The sequence below is a fragment of the Coptis chinensis genome, chromosome 8 (assembly GCF_015680905.1).
Source record: "Coptis chinensis isolate HL-2020 chromosome 8, ASM1568090v1, whole genome shotgun sequence".
NCBI lineage: Eukaryota > Viridiplantae > Streptophyta > Magnoliopsida > Ranunculales > Ranunculaceae > Coptis > Coptis chinensis.
In genome coordinates, this window is record NC_141463.1 from 94,226,216 (window position 1) to 94,249,964 (window position 23,749).

The 23,749-nt window shown below is 34.5% G+C and overlaps 3 protein-coding genes across 7 annotated transcripts in view; all 3 read left to right on the forward strand.

Moving 5' to 3' along the window:
- LOC147484591 (uncharacterized) overlaps nucleotides 1-23,749 on the forward strand; it is a 36,357-nt gene that overhangs the window by 3,362 nt on the left and 9,246 nt on the right. For 3 of the 5 annotated variants that reach the window (XM_086575863.1, XM_086575864.1, XM_086575867.1), the window contains exons 1-2: nucleotides 21,767-21,831; nucleotides 22,436-22,510. The exons of 1 other annotated variant lie outside the window; for it this stretch is intronic. Coding sequence is in view for 1 of the 4 variants with exons in the window: in XM_086575865.1 (XP_086431991.1) it covers nucleotides 17,729-17,883 (155 nt within the window). In the remaining 3 variants the exon portion in view is untranslated. Of the gene's footprint in view, nucleotides 1-17,545; nucleotides 17,884-21,766; nucleotides 21,832-22,435; nucleotides 22,511-23,749 lie in introns of those variants that run through there. One more of the 5 variants, XM_086575865.1, reaches the window with a different exon arrangement.
- LOC147484592 (uncharacterized) lies at nucleotides 7,528-8,796 on the forward strand. The gene has a single exon (XM_086576292.1). It carries the CDS (start codon nucleotides 7,528-7,530, stop codon nucleotides 8,794-8,796), a length of 1,269 nt encoding a protein of 422 aa, XP_086432418.1.
- On the forward strand, nucleotides 8,881-10,516 carry LOC147484593 (receptor kinase-like protein Xa21). Its single transcript, XM_086577932.1, has 2 exons — nucleotides 8,881-9,344; nucleotides 9,964-10,516. Exons 1-2 carry the CDS (start codon nucleotides 8,984-8,986, stop codon nucleotides 10,359-10,361), a joined length of 759 nt encoding a protein of 252 aa, XP_086434058.1. The 5' UTR covers nucleotides 8,881-8,983; the 3' UTR covers nucleotides 10,362-10,516.

Below are 23,749 nucleotides of genomic sequence, written 5' to 3' on the forward strand. Positions count from 1 at the left end.
CAATTGCAACTTCTGGGTCTGCAACGAAACAACCTAAATGGTACCCTACCTAAAGAGATCTTTTTCCTTTCCTCTCTGCTTTTTCTTAACTTCTCTATGAACTCCTTAACTGGTTCCCTACCTTTAGAAGTAGGAAAACTAAAAAATCTTGTTGAAATCAAAGCGCGGGAAATAAGTTGTCTAGTTTAATACCTAGTACTCTTGGTGAGTGTTTGAGTCTGGAAAAGTTGTACTTGGACGATAATTTGTTTGAAGGGACAGTTTCTCAATCTTTGAGTTCTTTAAAGAATGTCGAAGAGTTATATCTATCAAGCAACAATTTGTCGGTGAAATTCCAAAATATTGGGAGGACTTTTCGTATCTCCAAAATATTGAATCTATCCTTCAATAAATTTGAAGGTGAGGTACCGATGAAAGGAATTTTTAAAATTGCGGCAATTTTTTTACATTGTTGGAAATTCCGATCTGTGGGGGGTATACGTGAACTACAATTGCCGCCATGCCTATTTAAGCACGAAGGGTCCGATCTTTCCAAAATAGTCGTTATCATCGGTGTGGCTGTGTTCATTCTTTTGGCGTCATATTCTCTAATATTTTACTTGAAAAGAAAAATTCAACCTAAAACGCCTTCTTCGCAATCATTCAGTGATCAACATGTTAAGGTCTCTTATGGAGATCTTTCTCAAGCGGCCCGGTGGATTTTCTCCAACTAATTTTCTTTGGTTCGGTGGTTTTGGCAAGTGTGTATAAGGGGCGCTCAACCAATTTGAAACTGTTGTTCTGTTAAGGTGTTCAAACTTCAATTGAGAGGAGCATTAAAGAGTTTAGGTGGCAGAGTGTGAATTATTGCGTAATATCCGCCATCGAAATCTTGTTAAGATTCTAACTTCTTGCTCTAGCGTAGATTACGAAGGAAATGTATTTAAAGCACTAGTCTTTGAGTTCATGTCAAATGGAAGTTTAGAGAAGTGGCTGCATCAAGAGATCAGTGAACAAGATGAAGAATTGAATTTGAACCTACTTCAAAGACTAAATGTCGCCATTGATGTTGCTTCTGCGCTTAGCTATCTTCATCACGAGTGCCACGTTTTGGTTATTCATCGTGATCTAAAGCCAAGCAATGTGCTTCTTGATAATGATATGGTAGCTCATGTTGGTGATTTTGGTTTGGCAAAGCTTCTTTTGGGATCAATAGAGAACTTGCATGATAATCAAAGTGCCTCAACAGGGGTAAAAGGATCTATTGGCTATGCCGCTCCAGGTATGAATTTCAATAATGTTGATTTCGATTATTTTTCCAACTCATAGATGCATGAAATCAATATCGCGTATATTACATTAGTTGAAATCTTTATGTGCAACCACATTATACTGACCAACCTCAAATCCTTTTGCCTCTTTTCTTTCCGTGTTAAGTTCAACGTCATTAACACCCCAGTGACATGAGCTGATAGAGGTACATGAGGGCCTTGGATAGTTGGAGCTTATATCATAGTTATTTAGATATATTAAAAGGGGAAAAAGGAATTGTTAGAGAGAATAAAAACCATCAACTTGATTTAAAATTGAAAAGATCGAGGATGAAAGAATCGTGGTTGTGGTGGTAATTAAGCTAGTTTGTTTACTTCTATCAATATCTTAACTGATGATTGCGAGGACATTTACTATGATATGACTATTTAAATTGTTTTTCTTTTTCTTTTTCTTTTTTTCAATTTCTTTTTGTTGGTCAATGGCTCTTAATATGAATATATATTTTATATTTAAATGTTTAATTGAAACTAGCGATTGATGTATATGTTGCAAAATATGGTATGGGAGCTGATGCATCCACACAAGGTGATGTGTATAGTTATGGAATTCTAGTGTTGGAAATGTCCACAGGAAGGAGACCAACTGATGAGATGTTTACAGACGGTTTAAGCCTCCATAAGTATGCCAACAACGGTTTGCAAGATCAAATTATAAGGATTGTAGATCCAATACTTCTATCTGATGGAGATGACATTTTAGGAGATACTTATAGCATGAGAATTGGCAGCCATAGAAGAACAAAACTACTGGAGTGCATGACAACAATAGTTAGAATTGGGGTTGCATGTTCTGTGGAATCACCGTTAGAGAGAATGGATATTAGAGATGTCAGTAGAGAATTGCACGCTATCAGAGACACATTTCTTGGTACTAGGATTCACGGAGAATGTAATTTACTCTAATGACGGTTTAAATGAAAGATAAAATCACATCTTTTACAAAATAAATGAATATGAAATAGATAAAGAGAGCATAAGAAATTAAATCGATATTTTTCTATGTAATTTTTCTTTTATTTATGTTCTTCTGAGCTATATAGAACACTGTAAAGGTATATTTTAGTCACGATCTTACAATCTTGGAGAATTAGGTTTGTATAAGATATTTGACTAAACTCAGGTCTGTGTTGTGAGCTGCTTACATATCCAGTTATCTAATGAATTGAAATCAAGTCAGACGTAGTTCATCTTGAGTGATGAAGTTGGAGGTGGAGAGAATGTGAGCATCGAACTCCCCCATTTCTTTGGTAGTTCCCTCGTGATTTATAGCTTGTGACCTCTGATCCATGAGGCTCTTGAATGAGCTTAAATGAGTGCATGGTTGCTGTTATAGAATTGTTGTAACGACTGTCTTTCCTTCTCTGAGCGTTACAAGACCTAACTGAGCGACCTGGCATAAACGACCTGGCTGAGGTCTTGATATGAGCGACTTGGCTGAGGTCTTGACATGAGTGACCTGGCAGATCTTGATATGAGCGACCTGGCAGGTCGGTCTTGATATAGTTATGTGATGAGTTGTGCTGGACATGTGTATAATATACATTGGTTGTGTGTATTAGTCCCTCACAAACACTGTTTAGAACATTCATTACTTGGTTATTATGTTATCGTTATTAAGACCAACTCAAATGGTCCCTTATCCCTGAAAAACTATGAAAATCTTCCTCCAACGGCCCACCATACCGTATTCCTTTATCTGCAATTGAATTTCGCACTGCGTATATGCAACTAAAGATGCAGGTTGGCTTAGGTCTAGCCCCATAGGCAAGCTGACACCACTCCCAATGGAGCACAATCCTTATCTGGCCACTGGCACTTTAATTTGAAAAGTTTATCATTTGAAACTTTGATTACACTAGACGCCACTCTCACTGACCTGCCGTTTAACACCAGAAGCCACATAGTAAACATGAGCCTTGCCTCTGAGTAAAAACCTAAACATTCTACTTTTTCCTTGAATCATTGGGCGACATTAATTGGACTTCATCGAATTGGACTGCATACTTATTGGCTGAGTTCTTTTCGAAACTATTGTTCTGAACACTACGAGTGCCCACAAGAGGATATACTTAGTTTCCTTATTGCAAATATTTTTTGACTGTTTGGTGTGCACTTGTTTCTGTATTTTTTTTTTTCATTTTCCCCCAATTCACACACACACAGACACAAGTAACTTATAAAAGATAAACCAACAACAAGATTGGGATTCACAGTTGTGGAGTGTCTAACTTCAATCTACACCCTTCAGTCCCTAGTTTCCTGCCTCAGTTGCGTAGGAGCAATTGCATGAGTTGCCTGAATGAAACACAAAGACTATCATGTAGGGGCAAGACATACTAAGACTAGAGAGTAGAGATGCCACTATAAACATTAGTATTTGCATCCCAGTTAATGACAGTTTTAGAGGTACGTCGGCACATAAATTATCTATTTTCAGTCTTTATTATTGTAAACCAAAGGTAAAAGCAACTGTGAAATCTAAATTAAACTAGAGTAGAAATTCTGATTCCTATAAGCATCCTCGCTTCTTCTGCGCATCTTCAATGTGTTGATGATATATATGCATTATTCTTGTTCCTCTTCTCCACTACAAAGATTAGTGTTTACATTCACGGAGGACAAAAAAGATATTGCAAAATAATTGTGGAAGAAATAGAAGGTCATATTCGAAAGACTAATAAAACTATAACTCTATGTCTTCTATTTGACTTGGGAGTTGGGGAACATGTGTTCTGAGTTTTAACGGCAGTAACTGGTGGTGATTTGAGACACCGAAGAATATAATATGTGGACCAAATTCGTCTTCAGCCCAAGCCCAAGTTTTCTAAATCTTCGACCCGAGTCCAGTATAAGTCAAACCCAACAAAAGTCCAAGTTATTACCCGTTTCGATATTAGGACTAGGGCTGTCAACGGGCCGGACCTAAACAGGACACACCTAGGTCCAGGCCTGGCCCAAATCATATTTGATATTTTGAGTCTAAGCCCGGCCTAAGTCCTATTGGGCAAGTTCGGATTCGGGCCAGGCCTAGGTCCGTTAGCAATACATGGGAACTGTTATTTTTATCTAAAATTTAATCAAATTTGTAAGTGGCAAGAATCGAACCCACAACTCTTGTGTGGCAGGCACAATACTAACCAATATGGCTTCCAATTTTCTATGTCAACTTTCAGTAAATATAATAGATATATTAATAATATTAAATATAAAACACATAAACTATTATAGATTTCGGGCCGGGCCATTATCGGATTGGACATAGGTATGTCCAGACCTGGCCCAATAATCTTATCGGGCTAAATTTAAAGTCTAAGTCCTTATCTTATTGGTTCGGATTCAATCGGGCTTCGGGCTTGTCTCGGCCCATTGACAGCCCTAATTAGGACCGCCAAATGCCAAAAACCCCGTGTATTAAAAAAAAAGTAGGGTTTAAACTTTAAAGAGCAGAGATTAAAAAAACAAGAAAAAGAGGGGTTATCTGCAATTTCACCATTTTAAAAAAGATAAAAAAAAACTACTCCTTCACCATTTGAAGAAGAAGAAAGATTGGAGAAACTTTATTAACTTCTTCTTCTTCTTCTTCATCCTCAATGGCACTCATTAAACCCCATCGTATACCCGTTCGTCTTCTCACCTCTCGTTTCTTCACTTCTTCTTCTTCTTCCTCACTTCACTCTTTCCAACGTTCCTCATTTCTACTTTCTCGCTCTTCTCTCTTCTCAACTACTACTTCTAGGTACTTTACTTTTACCTATACCCATTTTCTTTACTTCATTTATTTAAACTATTTACATTTGTTTTGTTTTATTTTTAGGACTAAATTTTAGTCAAGAAGACTAGTTTCGAGTGGGTTTCTGCTGAGAAATGCGGGTTCACCAAGGGCGTTTATGTCGTCAAGTATGGCCATGGAAGCTTTTCAAGAGGAAACTTCCAAAGCTTATGGCTCTGAGGGCATCTCCAATGTGGGGTGTAAACCGTATAGAGTGGAAATTTTACACTCCAAATATAAAAAAACTCTCTCCAATGGGGGTGCTATACCGTAGGTAGTAGTGTATTAGCTAATAGAGAGGGTGGGGAATTTCCCCTCTCGCTATTAGTTAATAAAAACCCGGCGACACTTTCCGACGTCCCGAGTGAAATAATTTTCGGGCGTCACTTGGAGTAACGTCCCTTTCTAATTCTAAAGTAATTTTTTTTGCTTCGGACGTCACTCCAAGTGGCGTCCCATTTAAATAAAGAGGGGCGCCACTTGGAGTGACGTCCGAGTTTAAAATCTATTTTTTTTTTACACTCTTCCATTGGAGAGTATAGAGTGTAGATATTTATAAGCTATACAATACTATACAATTAGAGGTGTAAAATTCTAATGGCACCTACGTGGAGCCTAGGTGGAGGTGTAATTTTACACCCCCCATTGGAGATGCCCTGAACAGATTCAGGTAATAATAAAACAAACAAACAAACCCACTCAATTTATAAAGTTGTAACCTTTTTTTTTTGTGTTAGGAGTGTATATTGGAAGTACAGGACTTCGTGGTCTGCACCATTTGGTATTTACTATCTCTCACCACAAATGTAAACTTTAATTCACTTTAGTTGCTAAGTGTTACTATTTTTGCTATGGTCAAGGTGTATGAGATACTGGATAATGTCATTGATGAAGCCCAAGCAGGATTTGCTTCAAAAGTTGACGCCACTCTAATGTTATCGATTCTTGAGTTTTATTATTTGGCAATGATGTCCTTGAATCCTCCATTACCTTACGCGAGAAAGCAATTAAAATTCATCACATTAAACAAGAAAACAGCAGATTGAAGTCTTGTAGATATTTATACGCCAAAACAAATGTATCGATGTAAAAATCTTAACCGTCCCTATAAAAAAAGCGATATAAAGATGAAGTTGTTCGGAAATAATAAAGTGAGCGGTAGCCAATGTTTTTGAGTTGGTTTTGGAAAGTTTAAGCGATTACATAAACCGACATTAATTAGATTGAGAATGACCCAGTTACCAAATTATTCTTCACGGCAAAATTAATGGAGATCTTGACAGGGCAAGAAAAAATTGAACCAAGTACACTTCAATTACATGCAATTTGACTCTTTTCCTCTCCTTTAGAATATTGAAAGCGGTTTGAGAGCGAGAGCCACAACCATTACACACGACATTTGAAGATATTAATGGAGGTCTTGAAGGAAATATTAATGGAGATGCAACGGCAATATTAATGAAGATCTTGACAGGAAAGACCAAATTTGAAGTCTAAAAAAGTACACGTCGCAATGTAATGCTCCTATATATATAGTACTACACCACATACCTTAGTATCTACAATTCGCAAAGATGATTTCAAACCAGGCATTTACATTACTTAACTTTTACATCATCTTCCTACTCTTTAACCAGTTGATATCACAAACAAAACCTTCTATGGCCACCTCTGGAAATGAGACTGATCTTCACTCTCTAATCGCTATTAGAGATGGAATTCAAGGCGGCTTAAGCTCGTGGAACCAATCTTTCCATTTCTGTCAGTGGCAAGGCATTACATGCGGCAAGCGTCATCAAAGAGTCATAAGTTTGAATCTTTCCAGCCAGAGTTTGGTTGGAACATTATCGCCTCATATTGGAAACCTCACTTTCCTATGGGACATCCGACTACAGGAAAATAAACTCTATGGGGAGATTCCACAAGAAATTGGTCGGTTATTTCGTCTTCAAAGACTCGATCTGCGAGATAACACTTTCGAAGGAGAAATTCCAGTCAATCTAACCCAATGTACTGAACTCAGGCTCCTTAATATAAGTTGGAACAAATTTACAGGGAATATTCCGGCAGAGCTTGGCTCATTGTCAAAGCTTGAATTCTTGAGTATTGGAAGAACCAATCGTGACAGAGTGCTACCACCTTCTTTAGGTAATCTTTAAATTAAGCTTCAAAAATTCTCTACACGTGAAAATAATTTGGTTGGAAGTATTCCGGCCGACTTTGAAATAGATCAAGCCTAAAACATATTAGTGTTGAAGGTAATAGTGCAATGCAGGTGAGGCCCTTTAACAATTTTCAACATCTCATCCCCTCAATGCATTAGGAATTGCCAAGAACCACTTTAGTGGTAGTCTTCCACCGGACATGGGCATCACTCTTCCCTAATCTCGTTGATTTCTTTGGTGGTGGAAATCAACTTTCTCGCCTACTCGGTTTCATTAGCTAATGCTTCTAAACTTCAAAGATTTTGATATTGCAAAAAACAATTTCCAAGGACAAGTTCCTAAGGATTTTCAATTACCTCAAACTATTGAACGGCTAAATCTTGAACAAAATCATCTAGGAATAGGAGAAGCTCATGATTTGAGTTTTATCACTTATTTGACCAACTCCAGTAATCTAAAGGTATTGGCCTTGGACGGAAACAATTTTGGAGGTGTTTTCTCGAACTCTATTACCAATCTCTCCAACCTGGAGAGGTTGCTTCTAGGAGAAAATCAAATATCTGGAATTATCCCAGAAGGGATTGGGAACCTGGTCAATTTGTTTGGATTAGGTCTCGGGTCTAATAACTTTTACGGTAATATTCCATCTTCTGTTGGAAAACTTCGTAGTTTACAGGGGTTAGATCTGTCAGAAAACAAATTATCTGGACCGATACCATCTTCTCTCGCAAACAATACTAAATTGAGTGAATTGTTTTTAAGTAGGAACAGATTGGAAGGAAACATTCCTTCGGGTCTTAGTGCTCTTAGGCAATTGCAAGTTCTGGGTCTGGAACAAAACAACCTAAATGGTACCCTACCAAAAGAGATCTTTAATATTCCCACTCTGATTCTTCTTTCCTTCTCTCAGAACTCCTTAACTGGTTCCCTACCTTTAGAAGTAGGAAAAATAAAAAATCTTGCTGAAATGGATGCATCTGGAAATAAGTTGTCTGGTTTAATACCTAGTACTCTTGGTGAGTGTTTGACTTTGGAAAATTTATACTTGGACGGAAATTTGTTTGAAGGGATAGTTCCTCAATCTTTGAGTTCTTTAAAGAATGTCCAACAGTTGGATCTATCAAGGAATAACTTGTCGGGTGGAATTCCAAAATATTTGGAGAACTCTCCATATCTCCAGCGGTTGAATCTATCATTCAATAAACTTGAAGGTGAGGTACCAGTGAACGGAATCTTTAGAATTGCAAGCAATTTTTCAGTAGCTGGGAATTCTGATCTCTGTGGGGGTATACCTGAACTGCAATTGCCACCATGCCAAATTAAGAAATCTGAAAAGCAAGGTGTAAAAAAGCATGGAAGGTCCGATCCTTCCAAAATGGCAATTATGATCGGTGTGGCCGTGTTCATTCTTTTGGCTTCATGTTCTCTAATATTTTACTTGAGGAGAAAAAGTAAACTTAAAACGGCTTCTTTGCCATCATTTAGTGATTGGCATCTCAAGGTCTCATATGGAGATCTTTCTCAGCGGCGGTGGATTTTCTCCGGCTAATTTTTGTTGGTTCGGTGGTTTTGGCAGTGTGTATAAGGGAATGCTTAACCAATACGAAACCGTTGTTGCTATTAAGGTGTTCAATCTTCAATTGAGAGGAGCATTAAAGAGTTTCGTGGTAGAGTGTGAATCATTACGTAATATCCGCCATCGGAATCTTGTTACGATTCTAACCTCTTGCTCTAGCATGGATTATGAAGGAAATGAATTTAAAGCACTAGTCTTTGAGTTCATGCCAAATAGAAGTTTAGAGAAGTGGTTGCATCAAGAGATCAGTGAACAAGATGAAGAATCGAATTTGAACCTACTTCAAAGACTAAATGTCGCCATTGATGTTGCTTCTGCGCTTATCTATCTTCATCACGAGTGCCACGTTTTGGTTATTCATCGTGATCTAAAGCCAAGCAATGTGCTTCTTGATAATGATATGGTAGCTCATGTTGGTGATTTTGGTTTAGCAAAGCTTCTTTCGGGATCAATAGAAAACTTGCATGATGGTCAAAGTACCTCAACAGGAGTAAAGGGATCTATTGGCTATGCCGCTCCAGGTAGGAATTTCAATATCGACATATTTTGATTTATGTCCTTTTTCCAATTCATAAATGCATGAAATCAATATCTGGTATACTACATTAGTTATAATCTTTATGTGCAGCTATATTATATTTTAGTGGAAATCAAATCCTTTTGCCTCCCATGTTAAGTTCGACACCATTAAGTACAGCCCAATTACACGAGCTGATATACGTACAAGATTGTTGGATGTTTTCAGCTCCGGAGCTTATAGCATAGTTGTTTAGGTATCTTAAAAGATTTAAAAGGAATTGTTATCTATTAAAAAGATGTTAGAGATAATAAAAAATTTAACTTTATCTAAGCTGAGTTAAAATACAAAAGATCGAGGATAAAAGAACTGTGGTTGTGGCGGTAATTAAGCTAGTTTGTTTACTTCTATCAATATCTTAATTGACGATTGTGAGGACTTTTTCAATCTCTATGTAATATAATGTATGTAATGCATAACTATATCACTACTATATTTCTTTCAGTCTTTTTTTTCTTTCTTTTTCTTTTTGCTGGCCAATGGCTCTTAATCTATATACTTAGTTTTTTATATATGCATTTAAATGATTTTACGTAAACTAGTGATTGATGTATATATTGCAGAATATGGTATGGGAGCTGATGCATCCACACAAGGTGATGTGTACAGTTATGGAATTATGGTGTTGGAAATGTCCACAGGAAAGAGACCAACTGATGAGATGTTTAAAGATGGTTTAAGCCTCCATAACTATGCTAGCAACGGTTTGCAAGATCAACTTATAAATATTGTAGATCCAATACTTCTATCTAATGGAGACGACACTTTAGGAGATACTAATAGCAATCACAGAAGAAAAAAATTGTCGGAATGCATGATTGCAATAGTTAGAATTGGGGTTGCATGTTCAGTGGAATCACCATCAGAGAGAATGGATATTAAAGATGTCAGTAGAGAATTGCACGCTATCAGAGACACATTTCTTGGTACTAGGATTCACGGAGAACGTAACTTACTCTAACAACGGTTTAAATGAAATGTAAAATCACGTCTTTTACAAAATAAATGAATATGAAAGAGATAGAGAGAGCAAAAGAAATTAAATCAGTGTTTTTCTATGTAATTTTTCCTTCATTTATGTTCTTCTGAAACATTTATAACTTGGTTATTATGCAATCTTTGTTCAGACCAACTAAAATGGTCCCTTATCCCTGAAAAACTATGAAAATCTTCCTCCAATGGCCCACCATACCGTATTCCTCTATCTGCAACTGAATTTCGCACCGTGTATATGCAACTAAAGATACAGGGTGGCTTAGGTCTACCCCCAAAGGCAAGCTGACACCACTCCCAATGGAGCACAATCGTTATCCGGCCACTATCACTTTAGTTCGAAAAGTTTATCATTTGAAACTTTGACTACACTAGATGCCACTCTCACTGACCTGACATTTAACACCAGAAGCCACATAGTAAACATGAGCCTTGCCCCTAAGTAAAAACCTAAACATTCTACTTTTTCTTGAATCATTGGGCGACATTGGACTCCCTCGAATTGGACTGCAGACTTATTGGTTGAGCCCTTTCTGTAACTATTGTTCTGAACACTAAGAATGCCCAAAAGAGGATATACTTAGTTTCCTGACTGCAAATATTTTTTGACTGTTTGGTGTGCACTTGTTTATGGCTTTTTTTTTTGTTTCCCCCCAATTCACACACACACGCAGACACAAGTAACTTATAAAAGATAAACCAACAACAAGATTGGGATTCACAGTTGTGGAGTGTCTAACTTCGATCTACACCCTTCAAATTCTAGTTTCACACCTTCACCGTTGTAAAGAGCAATTGCATGAGTTGCCTGAATGAAACACAAAAACTATCATGTAGGGGCAAGACATACCAAGACTAGAGAGTAGAGATGCCACTATAAAGATTAGTATTTGCATCCCAATTAATGACAGTTTTAGAGGTACACAAACTCATCATCATCATCATACTTGCCTTAATTTCGCACGAACAGGAGTCGGCACATCTACTATCTACAAGTATGCAAACTGAGCTACACATCAGTTGTTTAGTCTTCAAACCGGTCCTTCAAGATCGATAGGTAGCATGGTTTCAATAGATTCTGATTGTGTGGAATAAAAACAGTGGGGGAGGGGGCTAATTGAAGGGGTTTCTAAATTATTAATAAAGGAGGAGCTGGTTATAATTTCAGTGAGGGAGGTACTTCTCAATTAGATAAATAGAGAGATTAAAATTTGCCTATTCGATGGTGAGAGTTAGTTCCGGAAAACCCGGCTATCATCAACTATCTATATACTAAAGCAGAGACCTTTAAAAGATGATTTTCTCTCTCCTATGTGGCACTCTAATATGAGAGTTAACCTTTTTTCTATCCTATGTGGCACTCTAATATGAAAGATAGTATTTTCTAATAGCCTACAATCTCACGTATATAGAACCTTTTTGGAGAGTTTGGGTGTATTTCTAATTCTTATATTTTGAGAGTTTGAGTGTATTTCTAATTCTTATATATTTAATCAAATAAAAAAAAAATTGCTAAAAAATAGGTGATTTGTAGAACGTTAATTTCCTATTATGAATCAAACATTTTTAATGTTCCAATTCTTATATATTTGATCAAATAAAAAAAAAATTGCTAAAAAATAGGTGATTTGTCGAAACTAATTCCCTATTACAAATCATACAATTTTAGTGTATATGATAAAACACCGACTTATTACGAATATATCCTTAACTCGGCCTCAAAACATAGTTAAGAACAATTATACAAAAAATAACATTACAAAATATATAATAGAAAATGGGGACGACAACAAATCAATAATGACAAATATTTTAAAATATATATAATACTAAATGAAACTAACGTCAAAAAACAATTAATGGGGAATCGAAAATTGGATACAAATACATCGAACTAACCTCAAATAATATTTAACGAGAAATCGAAAACTTGATGCAAATGTAAGCATTAAACTAATCTTAAAAAGTAATTAATATAAAATCGGAATATGGATACAAATCCATTAAACTAACCTCAAAGAATAATTAACGAAAAATCAAAACTTGGATGCAAATACATCAACTAACATAAAAAAATAATTGTCGAAAAATCGAAAACTGGATGCAAATGCATTGAGCTAACCCTCAAAGATTAAATTAATGGGAAATCGGAAACTAGATGCAACTGCATTGAACTAACCTCAAAGAAAAATTAATTATAAATTGGAAACATGATGCAAATGCGTGGAACTAATCTTAAAAAATAATAAACGGGAAATCGGAAACTGGATGCAACTGCACTAAACTAATCTAAAAAAATACACTGGATGCAAAACCTCAAGAAATAATTAACAGGAAATTAGAAACTAATTGCAAATTCATTGAACTAACCTCAAACAATAATTAACGGGAAATCGAAAACTATATGCAAATGCAACTTTATCAAATAATAAACGAGAAATCGGAAACTAAATGCAAATACATTAAACTAATATCATAGAATAATTAACGGGAAATCAGAAACTGGATGCAAATGCATTGAACTGACCTCAAAGAACAATTAACATGAAATTGGAAATTGGATGCAAATATATTGAACTAACCGAAAATAATAATTAACGATAAATCAGAAACTGGATGCAACTACATTGAATTGATCTCAAAAAATAAATAACAGGAATTGGAAATTGGATGCAACTGCATTGAACTAACCTCAAAATATAAATAACGGAAAAATAGAAATTGGTTGCAAATGCATTGAACTAACCTCAAAACATAGTTGGGTTATATGTTGTGGGAATGTCTCGATAAGTATAGTTTTGCATTTAAAATGGTGTTTATCTTATCTTTTTCTGTATGATTGAGAACTCATTGCTATTCAAGTAGCTTCAATATATATGAACTTCGACTTATTAGACAATCTCACAAAACTTCAATCAAAGTTCTATTATTAAACAACAAAATAAAGTTGAAGGGTTTTATCAAAGGTGAGTTTTTTTTTTAATGGAAAGTGAGGTTTTCACGTTATAAGAAATTTGGTTGAGTGATCAATATAATATTAATATATAATAGTTATGCATATTTGCAAATATTTTTCATAATAATTAATATAACAACATCTGTTCGTAGATAATCTTTGAAGATTCGCACATAGTGAGCTATGCATAATTTAAATAATAATTAATGGAAAATTGGGAATTGGATAATCTTCGATGATCCCACATAGTAAATTAAGTATTAGAAGGACACTACAGATCGATCGGTAGAAGTTGGTATTACACACCACATTGGATAATTTTAAGGAAATCGAAAACTATATTCAAATACATAACTGAGCTCAAAGAGTAATTAACGGGAAATTAGAAATTTTATGCAAATGCAATAAACTAAACTCAAAAAGTAATTAACTAGAAATCGAAAAATGGATGCAATTGCATTAAACTAACGTCAGAGAATAACTAACGGAAAATTAAAAATTGGATGCAAGTCCTTGAAAAATATTTAACGGGAAATCGAAAACGGTATGCAAATACATTAAACAAACCTCAAATAATAATTAATGAGAAATCGAAAACTGGATGCAAATGCATTGAACTTAACTCAAAAATTAATTAACAGAAAATAAAAAACCGAATGCAACTGCATCTACTATCTATATACTAAAGCATATACCTTTAATGGAAGATTTTCTCTCTCCTATGTGGTACTCTAATATGAGAGTTAACATTTTCTCTCTCCTACGTGACACTCTAATATGAAAGATAGCATTTTTCTAATAGCCTATAATCTCACGTACATGGAACCTCTTTAAAGAGTTTAAGTGTATTTATAATTCTTATATTTTGAGAGTTTAAGTGTATTTCCAATTCTTATATATTTGATAAAATAAAATAAAAAATTTGCTAAAAAATAGGTGATTTGTAAAAGGTTAATTTCCTATTACAAATCATACAATTATAGTGTCTATGATAAAACACCGACTTATTTCGAATATACCATTAATACGGTCTCAAAATATAGTTAAAAACAATTATACAAAAAATAACACCACAAAATATATAATATAAAATGAAGAAAAAATAACGGCAAAGCAATAAGGACAAATACTTTAAAAAATAGTTATAATACTGAATGAAACTAATGTCAAAAAATAATTAATGGGGAACCGAAAACTGGATACAAATGCATCGAACTAACCTCAAATAATATTTAACGGGAAATTAAAAACTGGATGCAAATGCAAGCATTAAACTAATCTTAAAAAATAATTATTAAAAAATTGGAATATGGATACAACTGCATTAAACTAACCTCAAAGAATAATTAACGGAAAATCAAAACTTAGATGCAAATACATAAAACTAATATAAAAAAAAAAAAAATTATCGGAAAATCGGAAACTGGATGCAAATGCATTAAGCTAACCCTCAAAGATTAAATTAACGGGAAATCAGAAATTGGATGCAACTGCATTGAACTAACCTCAAAGAAAAATTAATTATAAATTATAAACATAATGCAAATGCGTTGAACTAATATTAAAAAATAATTAACAGGAAATCGGAAACCGGATGCAACTGCACTGAACTAATCTCAAAAAATAAACTGGATGCAAAACCTCAAGAAATAATTAACGGGAAATCAGAAACTAGATGCAAATGCAATTTTATCAAATAATAAACGAGAAATCAGAAACTGGATGCAAACACATAACTGAGCTCAAAGAGGAATTAATGGGAAATTGGAAACTTTATGCAAATTGCATTAAACTAACGACAGAGAATAACTAACGGGAAATTAGAAATTAGATGCAAATCCTTGGAAAATATTTAACGGAAAATCGGAAATGGTATGCAAATACATCAAACAAACCTCAAATAATAATTAATAAGAAACGGGAAACTGAATGCAAATGCATTGAACTTAACTCAAAAAATAATTAACATAAAATCAAAAACCAAATGCAACTGCATTGAACTAACCTCATAGAATAATTGGTGAGAAATCGAAAACTAAATGCAAATGCATTGAAATAACCTCAAAGAATAGTTTATGGGAAATCAGAAACCGGATATAATTGCATCGAAATAACCTCAAAGCATAAATAATCAGAAACTAGATGCAGATGTATTGAACTAACCTTAATGAGTTATTAACAGGAAATTGGAAACTGGATCCAAATGCAATGAACTAATCTCAAAGACTAATTAACGAAACATTAAAAAATGGATGAAACTGCACTGAACTAACCTAAATGAATAATTAACGATAAATTATAAATTTGATGTAATTGTATTGAACTAACATCAAAAAATAATTAATGGGAAATCGGAAACTTGATGCAGATGCATTGAACTAATCTCAAAGAACAATTAACATAAAATCGGAAATTGGATGCAAGTGCATTGAACTAACCTCAAAGAATAATTAACGAAAAACCAAAAACTGGATGCAACTGCATTAAACTAAAATAAGAGATTAACTAACGGGAAATTAGAAATTGGATGCAAATGCATTGAAATAACTTTAAAAAATAGTTAACTAGAAATCGGAAGTCGGATATAATTGCATCGCACTGACCTCAAAGCATAAATGTCAACTTTTTTAGCCTTCTCACATGAGTAATTATGAGTAATTAGGAACCCAAAACGAAAGCGAGTTTATAAAAACAGACTCTTACAGTATGCAAACTGTAAACTATCGAACTAACTCAGAAAAATAATTAATGAGAAATCAAAAACTGGATGCATATGTATTGAACAAACCTCAAAGAGTAATTAATGGGAGATTGAAATCTTGATGTAAATGCAATGAACTAATCTCAAAGACTAATTAACGAAACATCGAAAACTGGATGCAACTGTACTGAATTAACCTTAATTAATAACTAACGGAAAATCATAAAGTGGATACAATTGCACTTACCTAACCTCAAATAATAATTAACGGGAAATCAAAAACTTGATGCAACTGTATTGAACTAACCTCAAATAATAATTAATGAGAAATTGGAAACTGGATGCAACGTATTGCATTAAACTAATCTCAAATAATAATTAATAGAAAATCAGAAACTTGATGCAAATGCATTGAACTAATAATCCTAAAACATATTTGTATTGTATGTATGAGGAATAATGTCTCGACATATATAGTTTTGCATTTTAAATAGTGTTTATTATAATTCTTTTATTGTGATTGGGGATGCCTTGTTATTCAAGTAGCTTCAATATTATTTTCGCCACATTAGGCATTCTCACAAAACTTCAATCAAACTTCTATTATTAAACATTTTTATCAGGATTTGGTGCTTTCTTTTTATAAAGAGTATATAGGTGCAAGAAATTTAAATGAGTAATTAATATAATTTTCATATCTCATAGATATGCATAGTTGCTAATATTTTTTAGAATAATTTAATATAACGACACCCGTTCATAGGACATGTTCATGTGATAAATTTTTTCAAGTGGGAGTAGAACAATCGATCTGTTTTAGTGATTTGTACACATTGGTACGTAAGCCGAACGATGATGATTTACTGCTAAATCACCATAAATCTAATAAAACTATTATACAAGCTCGATCGAGTTTAAGATAATTTCATTTGAAAATTACGGATTAATATTCTAAACCACAAAGTGAATAGGCTATCTCAATTTGATTTCTTAGTTTTAAAGTACTTGTGCACCATAATCGCTACTCATTAACGTATTTCGGTTTATTTTCAATAAAAATATATTCTGATTCGAAAATTTGCCGCTAAATCACCATAAATCTAAGAAAACTATTATACAAGTTATATCGAGTTTAAGATAATTCTATTTGAAAATTAAGGATTAATATCCTAAACCACAAAGTGAAGAGGCTATCTCAATTTGATCCCTTAGTTTCCAAGTACTTATGCACCATAATCGCCGGTAATTAACGTATTTCGGTTTATTTTTAATAAAAATATATTATGATTCGAAAGTTTGTGTAAGACATTTTGTAAAGCCTTTTCAGCACACAAAATATTTAATAGATCCCTGATAATCATCAAATTCGTCTTCAGCCCAAGCCCAAGTTTTCTAAATCTTCGACCCGAGTCAAGTATAAGTCAAACACTCAAACCCAACAAAAGTCCAAGTTATTACCCGTTTCGATATTAGGACCGCCAAATGCCAAAAACCCCGTGTATTAAAAAAAAAGTAGGGTTTAAACTTTAAAGAGCAGAGATAAAAAAAAGAAAAAGAGAGGGGTTATCTGCAATTTCATCATTTTAAAAAAGATAGAAAAAACTACTCCTTCACCATTTGAAGAAGAAGAAAGATTGGAGAAACTTTATTAACTTCTTCTTCTTCTTCTTCATCTTCAATGGCACTCATTAAACCCCATCGTATACCCATTCGTCTTCTCACCTCTCGTTTCTTCACTTCTTCTTCTTCTTCTTCTTCTTCCTCACTTCACTCTTTCCAACGTTCCTCATTCCTACTTTCTCGCTCTTCTCTCTTCTCAACTACTACTTCCAGGTACTTTACTTTTACCTATACCCATTTTCTTTACTTCATTTATTTAAACTATTTACATTTGTTTTGTTTTATTATTAGGACTAAATTTCAGTCAAGAAGACTAGTTTCGAGTGGGTTTCTCCTGAGAAATGCGGGTTCACCAAGGGCGTTTATGTCGTCAAGTATGGCCATGGAAGCTTTTCAAGAGGAAACTTCCAAAGCTTATGGCTCTGAACAGATTCAGGTAATAATAAAACAAAGAAAAAAACAAGCCCACTCAATTTATAAAGTTGTAACATTTTTTCTTCTTCTTATTATCAGGTATTGAAGTAAGGAAGTGGTTATACTTGTGAGGTGCAGTCTGGCCAGTGATAGTAGCAATCTTGGATGTTAGGATAAATAGTTTAGCTGTTTAGGAAGGGTGGTGAGAATTTTGAACTGCTTTAAGTATTTAAAGTAGATTATACGTCTATACATTTCATGGTTCAAAGGTCAAAAAGTCTTGGAGAGAAGGAAGGTGGAACTAGTTAGACAAATGGTGAGGAGATAACACTTAACATTTGTAACACGAGTGCCTGTAAAGAGATTGATCTCATACCTTTTGTGGTTATAATAATATAATTGTATAATTAGTAATTTAGTATATGCTGATTGCTGTTCAAATCTGAAATATTTGCAGGTATTACAGATGACAACCTTCGCGAAACAGCTTATGAAATCCTCTTAGCTTCAGCTGGAGCTGCAGGGTACATTTCTTTTCTATATCTGGGATAGGCGATGTTTTGTATTTTTCTTCTTATTTTCTCCATGTTTTGTCTGTTGCTCTATTATCTATTATACTGTATCTCCTTTGTGATTGTGTACAGGGGTCTGATAGTCCCGTTGAAAGAAAAAAAAAAAAGACAAGAAGAATAGATTGATCAGGAAACTTGCTTTCGTAGCAAGAGCGATCATGTCATGTCCCAATCTCAACGCGTGCCCCTGGGTTAACCGGTTTTATTGGAGACTATCGTGTTCAGCTGGAGGTAAGCCACTATATATTTACTTAATTAGTTGTAGTCTGTGCTCTACCAGTTGACATGGTAGTTTAGATATTCTGAGACTATGTTGAGGTTATCAGAGGACTGTTTGAGCTCCACCTACCCTACAGATCGAAAAGAGGTGGGTACTAGCACATGCTTCACATACTCACCATCACGGAGACTAATAATTGTATTTGGCGGGTTTGGTGGCGATGAAGACTTTTCGTTATGCGGCACATAACTATGTTAGTGTTGCACATTTCACCTCTAAATGATCTTTGAAAGTGATGTCTTTTTCAAGAATAGCATTTTACATTGGTATGCTACGTCAGAGATGTCTTGTAGTCCACATGTCTCTGTAACCTTATTTACTTGTCTGGTAGGGGAAGACATTAGGTGTAAAAGTCATGTTCAAATATTGTTAATTGCTTGATTTGCTTCTTGATTACTTGTTTCACCTTACGTTTGAGATTAACCCTGTGTAGAAGTGTAGTTGAAAGTTCGGTTGATTTCTGGTCAAAAGTCTTCAGTCTAAGCTGGACATTACCATCTGCAGATTTCAGAGGCAATGGATATGAGAACAAGGCAAGGCTTGCTTAATGCTTTGGTTGGTAAAGCGGGAAAGAGAATGGATACCCTATTGATTCCGCTGGAACTAGTGTGTTGTATCTCACGTACAGAATTTTCTGACAAGAAAGCATATTTGCGGTGGCAAAAGAGGCAGGTACATGAACTTTGTATGGTAATTACTAATTAGTGTCAATCTCATACATTTTAATTGATGTGGTTTATCTTACAGTTGTTTTCACGCAGTTAAATATGTTAGAAGAGGGGCTTATTAATCATCCTGCTGTTGGATTTGGGGAATCTGGGCGCAAGGCGAGTGAATTAAGAAGTCTTTTGATGAAGATTGATGAATCCGAGGTAAAGTTTGTACATCGATTATAAAAATAGTTCTATCTTATATCTATTTTATCTTGAAAAGTATACGAGTATGCTCTGGGTCTCATATCTGCTTGTTCTGGTATTATTTATGAATATCGTTTATCTGTTCTCTGAACTTAGTTTATTGACTTTATTCTAAGCCACATTTCTAATTCTTTGATCAAGGTTTTTTTCTTCCATAAAATGTGTCTTTATTTATATTTATGTGATACTCTTTTTCTGTTGACTCTTCCCTTTCTGCCGCTATATGGTTTTTCACTTATTATTTGAAGCTTATTAATTATTTACATCTGCACAGCTTCTTTTGTGATACCTTTTCGTTTAAATTATTTTAATTTTAATTTTCCAGTCCCTTCCCTCTTCTTCTGGTGAACTCCAAAGGGCGGAGTGCTTGAGATCTCTAAGGGAGATTGCAATTCCATTGGCCGAGAGGCCAGTTCGAGGTGACTTAACTGGTGAAGTATGCCACTGGGCAGATGGTTATCACTTGAATGTTAAGCTTTTACAGAAAATTGCTCTTCAGTGTTTTCGACATTTTGGATGAGGGAAAACTTACAGAGGTCAGTCCCTCTACAGAAGATTATAACATCTAGATAAATCTATGGTCATACTATATGATTACGGTTCACTCACAAAATTGTTCTTTTGTCCAGGAAGTGGAAGAAATTCTAGAGCTTATTAAGTCAACATGGAAAGTTTTGGGAATCACAGAGACGATTCATTACACCTGTTATGCGTGGGTTTTATTCCATCAGGTACTATTAAATCTGCTTGTTTCTTCAACTTGTTGCCAAAAAAATATGTTCAGGTTTGTATCTTTCTTCTTGATGCAGTGTTACTAAAGAGTTATACTGCTAGTGTGTGATAACATGGTTAAAGCAAGAGGTTAATTTTGTGTAGACTGATTTTTGAGGATGATGACCAAAAGAAGGGTGCTAAACTTAAGTAACATCGAAACTTCATGTTCTTAAAAAAAACTCCGTGTCCGACACTTACACACGGACAATCATGTCGGACACACAGACATGTTGTGCATACGATTTCAAGCTTGGGTTTATGACTTTATTCTATACAATAAAAAACTAAGAATGTAATCTACTAACATAGTTACAAATCCATGATATGCCACTTTCACAGTTATCTATTTGTAAGGAGGCGCTTTGCAAGGTCTTGAGCCCAAGAATCAGTTGTGTAATTAAGGAATAGTAATAGATTTCTTTTTAATTAGCTGTATCCCCATTTCTATTCCATATAGGTCACCGTGTTAGACATTCCATATCCGTGTCAATGTGACTAAGGTCTTAAATGGCTTGTAATTGTCGAGGGCATTATTGAATTCTTTGGTCTTTGAGGATGGGAAGTTTATATTTGGTTTTGACCAAAACTAACTGTAGATTCATAAATAACCCAGTTTAAACCAGATCAAAGTATTGGACAACATATTGAACCGTTTTGAAGAATCTGATTAAAGAGAACATATCCTTTACATTTGGCTTTCAGGTTGGATGAAGCAGGCTTTCACCAGCATATCACGACAAATTCCTTTAGTTGATTCATTTCACTGATATTGATTTGTACCAACATATGTTTCAGATTAATACATCTAAGGACATTTAGTTACTGTTTTTGGATCCATAGTTCTGTGACTTCTGTCTACTTTTCTTTGCATTCTTATACATGTTATACTGTTTAATGTTACGGTGGCGAGTCTATCGGTGTGCATGTCCCTCTTACTACCTTTTGTGTTTCCTTTGTTTTTTTGAACATGCAGTATGTGATTACAGGTGAACGAGGAATCTTGGAACATGCAATTGAGCAAATGAGGAAAATACCACTCAAGGAACAACGTGGTCAACACGAAAGATTACACTTGAAAAAGCTTTCTTCTAAAGTCGAAGGTGTAGAGGGATTTGAAGATTTGACTTTCTTACTTTCGTTCTTGAGACCCATACAAAAATGGGCTGATAAGCAGCTGGGTGACTACCATCTTCATTTTGCTGAGGTATAAATACCCTTTTAGGTATTTGTCTTTTTACATCTGGTTTCTGTTTTCTTTGTGCTTGCATGTGTGGTGTGCCAATTTGTGTATTTCATATTGGAAATAAATGTTTGATATCACCTAATGTGTTCTTTTCCCCTACAACTGAATGTTTCTTGAAATAAAAAAATTAAAAGAAGAAAAAAAACGGAAAATGTCAAGTTAATCTGTCATACTGTAAGGGGAGACATGGTCTTAAATCAATAGATTCAACTATTTATTTTCTACCTTCACTGTGCTTAAGAAGTTTGTTTAGATATTTCCAGCTTATGTTAAATATTTAGAATATTTAGTGTAAGATAAACAGTTTATCACTTTTAAGTTTCAAGAATTCTCGATATTTAGTAAAAAAAAGTTTTCTATTTTTCTAATTCACAAACCAGAGGAAAGCTAAGATCTTACTGGGAAGTGGGAACTACATGTAAATTCAGTTTTTGTTTTTGTTTTTGTTTTTCTATTTAAGATAACACTATGTATGCCATTTAGAGTTTAGACTATTCTCATGGGATTGCTTTTTCAGTTCAGTAATTAGCAAGTCTATTTCAAATGTTTTGCTTGCACCTTACAGAATGCAGCTACAATGGAGGAAATCGTTACTGTTGCAATGCTTGCTCAGAGACTTCTATTGGAAGAACCGGAGTTGGTAAGTACAGCTAGCTCTCATATTACACACACCCACACGAACACCTATATAAGTTTTTTATTGTTTTACTTTTGTTTTGTTTTGTTTTTATTTCTTTTTATTAGGAAAAGATAATATATATGGATATAATTTTAACAACTACATCAAAACCATGAACAATAACAACTATTGTCCATGGACCAATACCTGGCACCAGTACACCCATGTACCCCACGTCAACTGGCCCTAAAACCAAAACCAAAACCAAAAGAAGGTTACAACAGCTTTTCATTACAGTAAAACAGAAAAACAGGGGGAAAAAAGACTTAGTAAAGGTGGCACTATATTCATCACAGCTTTCATCCTCCACCAGCAGCGTTCACCCATCTTTACCCTCCTTCCTCCATAGCTTGAATCCTTCCTGTACATCTCCTAATCCCATTCCACTTTGCCACACGTTTAAAAATATATAACACATCTTTTTTCTATTACGAGAAGCTGGTGCCTAAAGAAATGTGCACTTGTATGTGTTTGTAATTAATTATCTGTTTGATTAGTATATTTTGTTTTATTTCTGGCTGAAGGGATTGGGGGATGGTTCAACAAGTAGCATCTTTAATGTTGAGATGTTTAGTCCCACACGGGATATGTTAAGCCACCCATTGAAATATGTAAGTTCCTGGGCCTCTCCACTTAATATAGAAAAGTAATAGGTTAGCCGCTTGTTGGAGTATCAGATAATAAGTGTGTCAAAATACAGATATGTAGTTCTTTAAAGAACGATTATACTATGGAAATAAAAAAGAAGAAAAAAAGTTCTGAACTGCTGGCTTTGTTTTCACCGTATTCCTTCATCTTATTCAGTTCTTTCACTTCTTTCACTCAATCAGTAAAATTAGGTTTTCAAAGTTGGAAGTGAAGTAGTTGTTTATTTTAGATCCACTCGACCTATTATGAACTTCAAGGAAAGATGCTCAAATAAACTGAAACAAATTATTTCCTTTTTTTCCTTTATTTAAACCAAACTCTGACATGGAAAAATTGACCATAGTCCAAATAACAGTGCTCATAAATAAATGTAAATACCTATGCTACTTTACTTCTGCACTGACCAAAATCCATCACGTGATGTAATAATATTTTCGTAAGGGTGTTGAATCTCTTACTTCCTTCCACTCGGGACTTTCAGGACTATGAATTGTGCAGTCATTTAGAAACCCAAGTAATCTGGGTCGTGAACCTATAGTATTTACTATTATA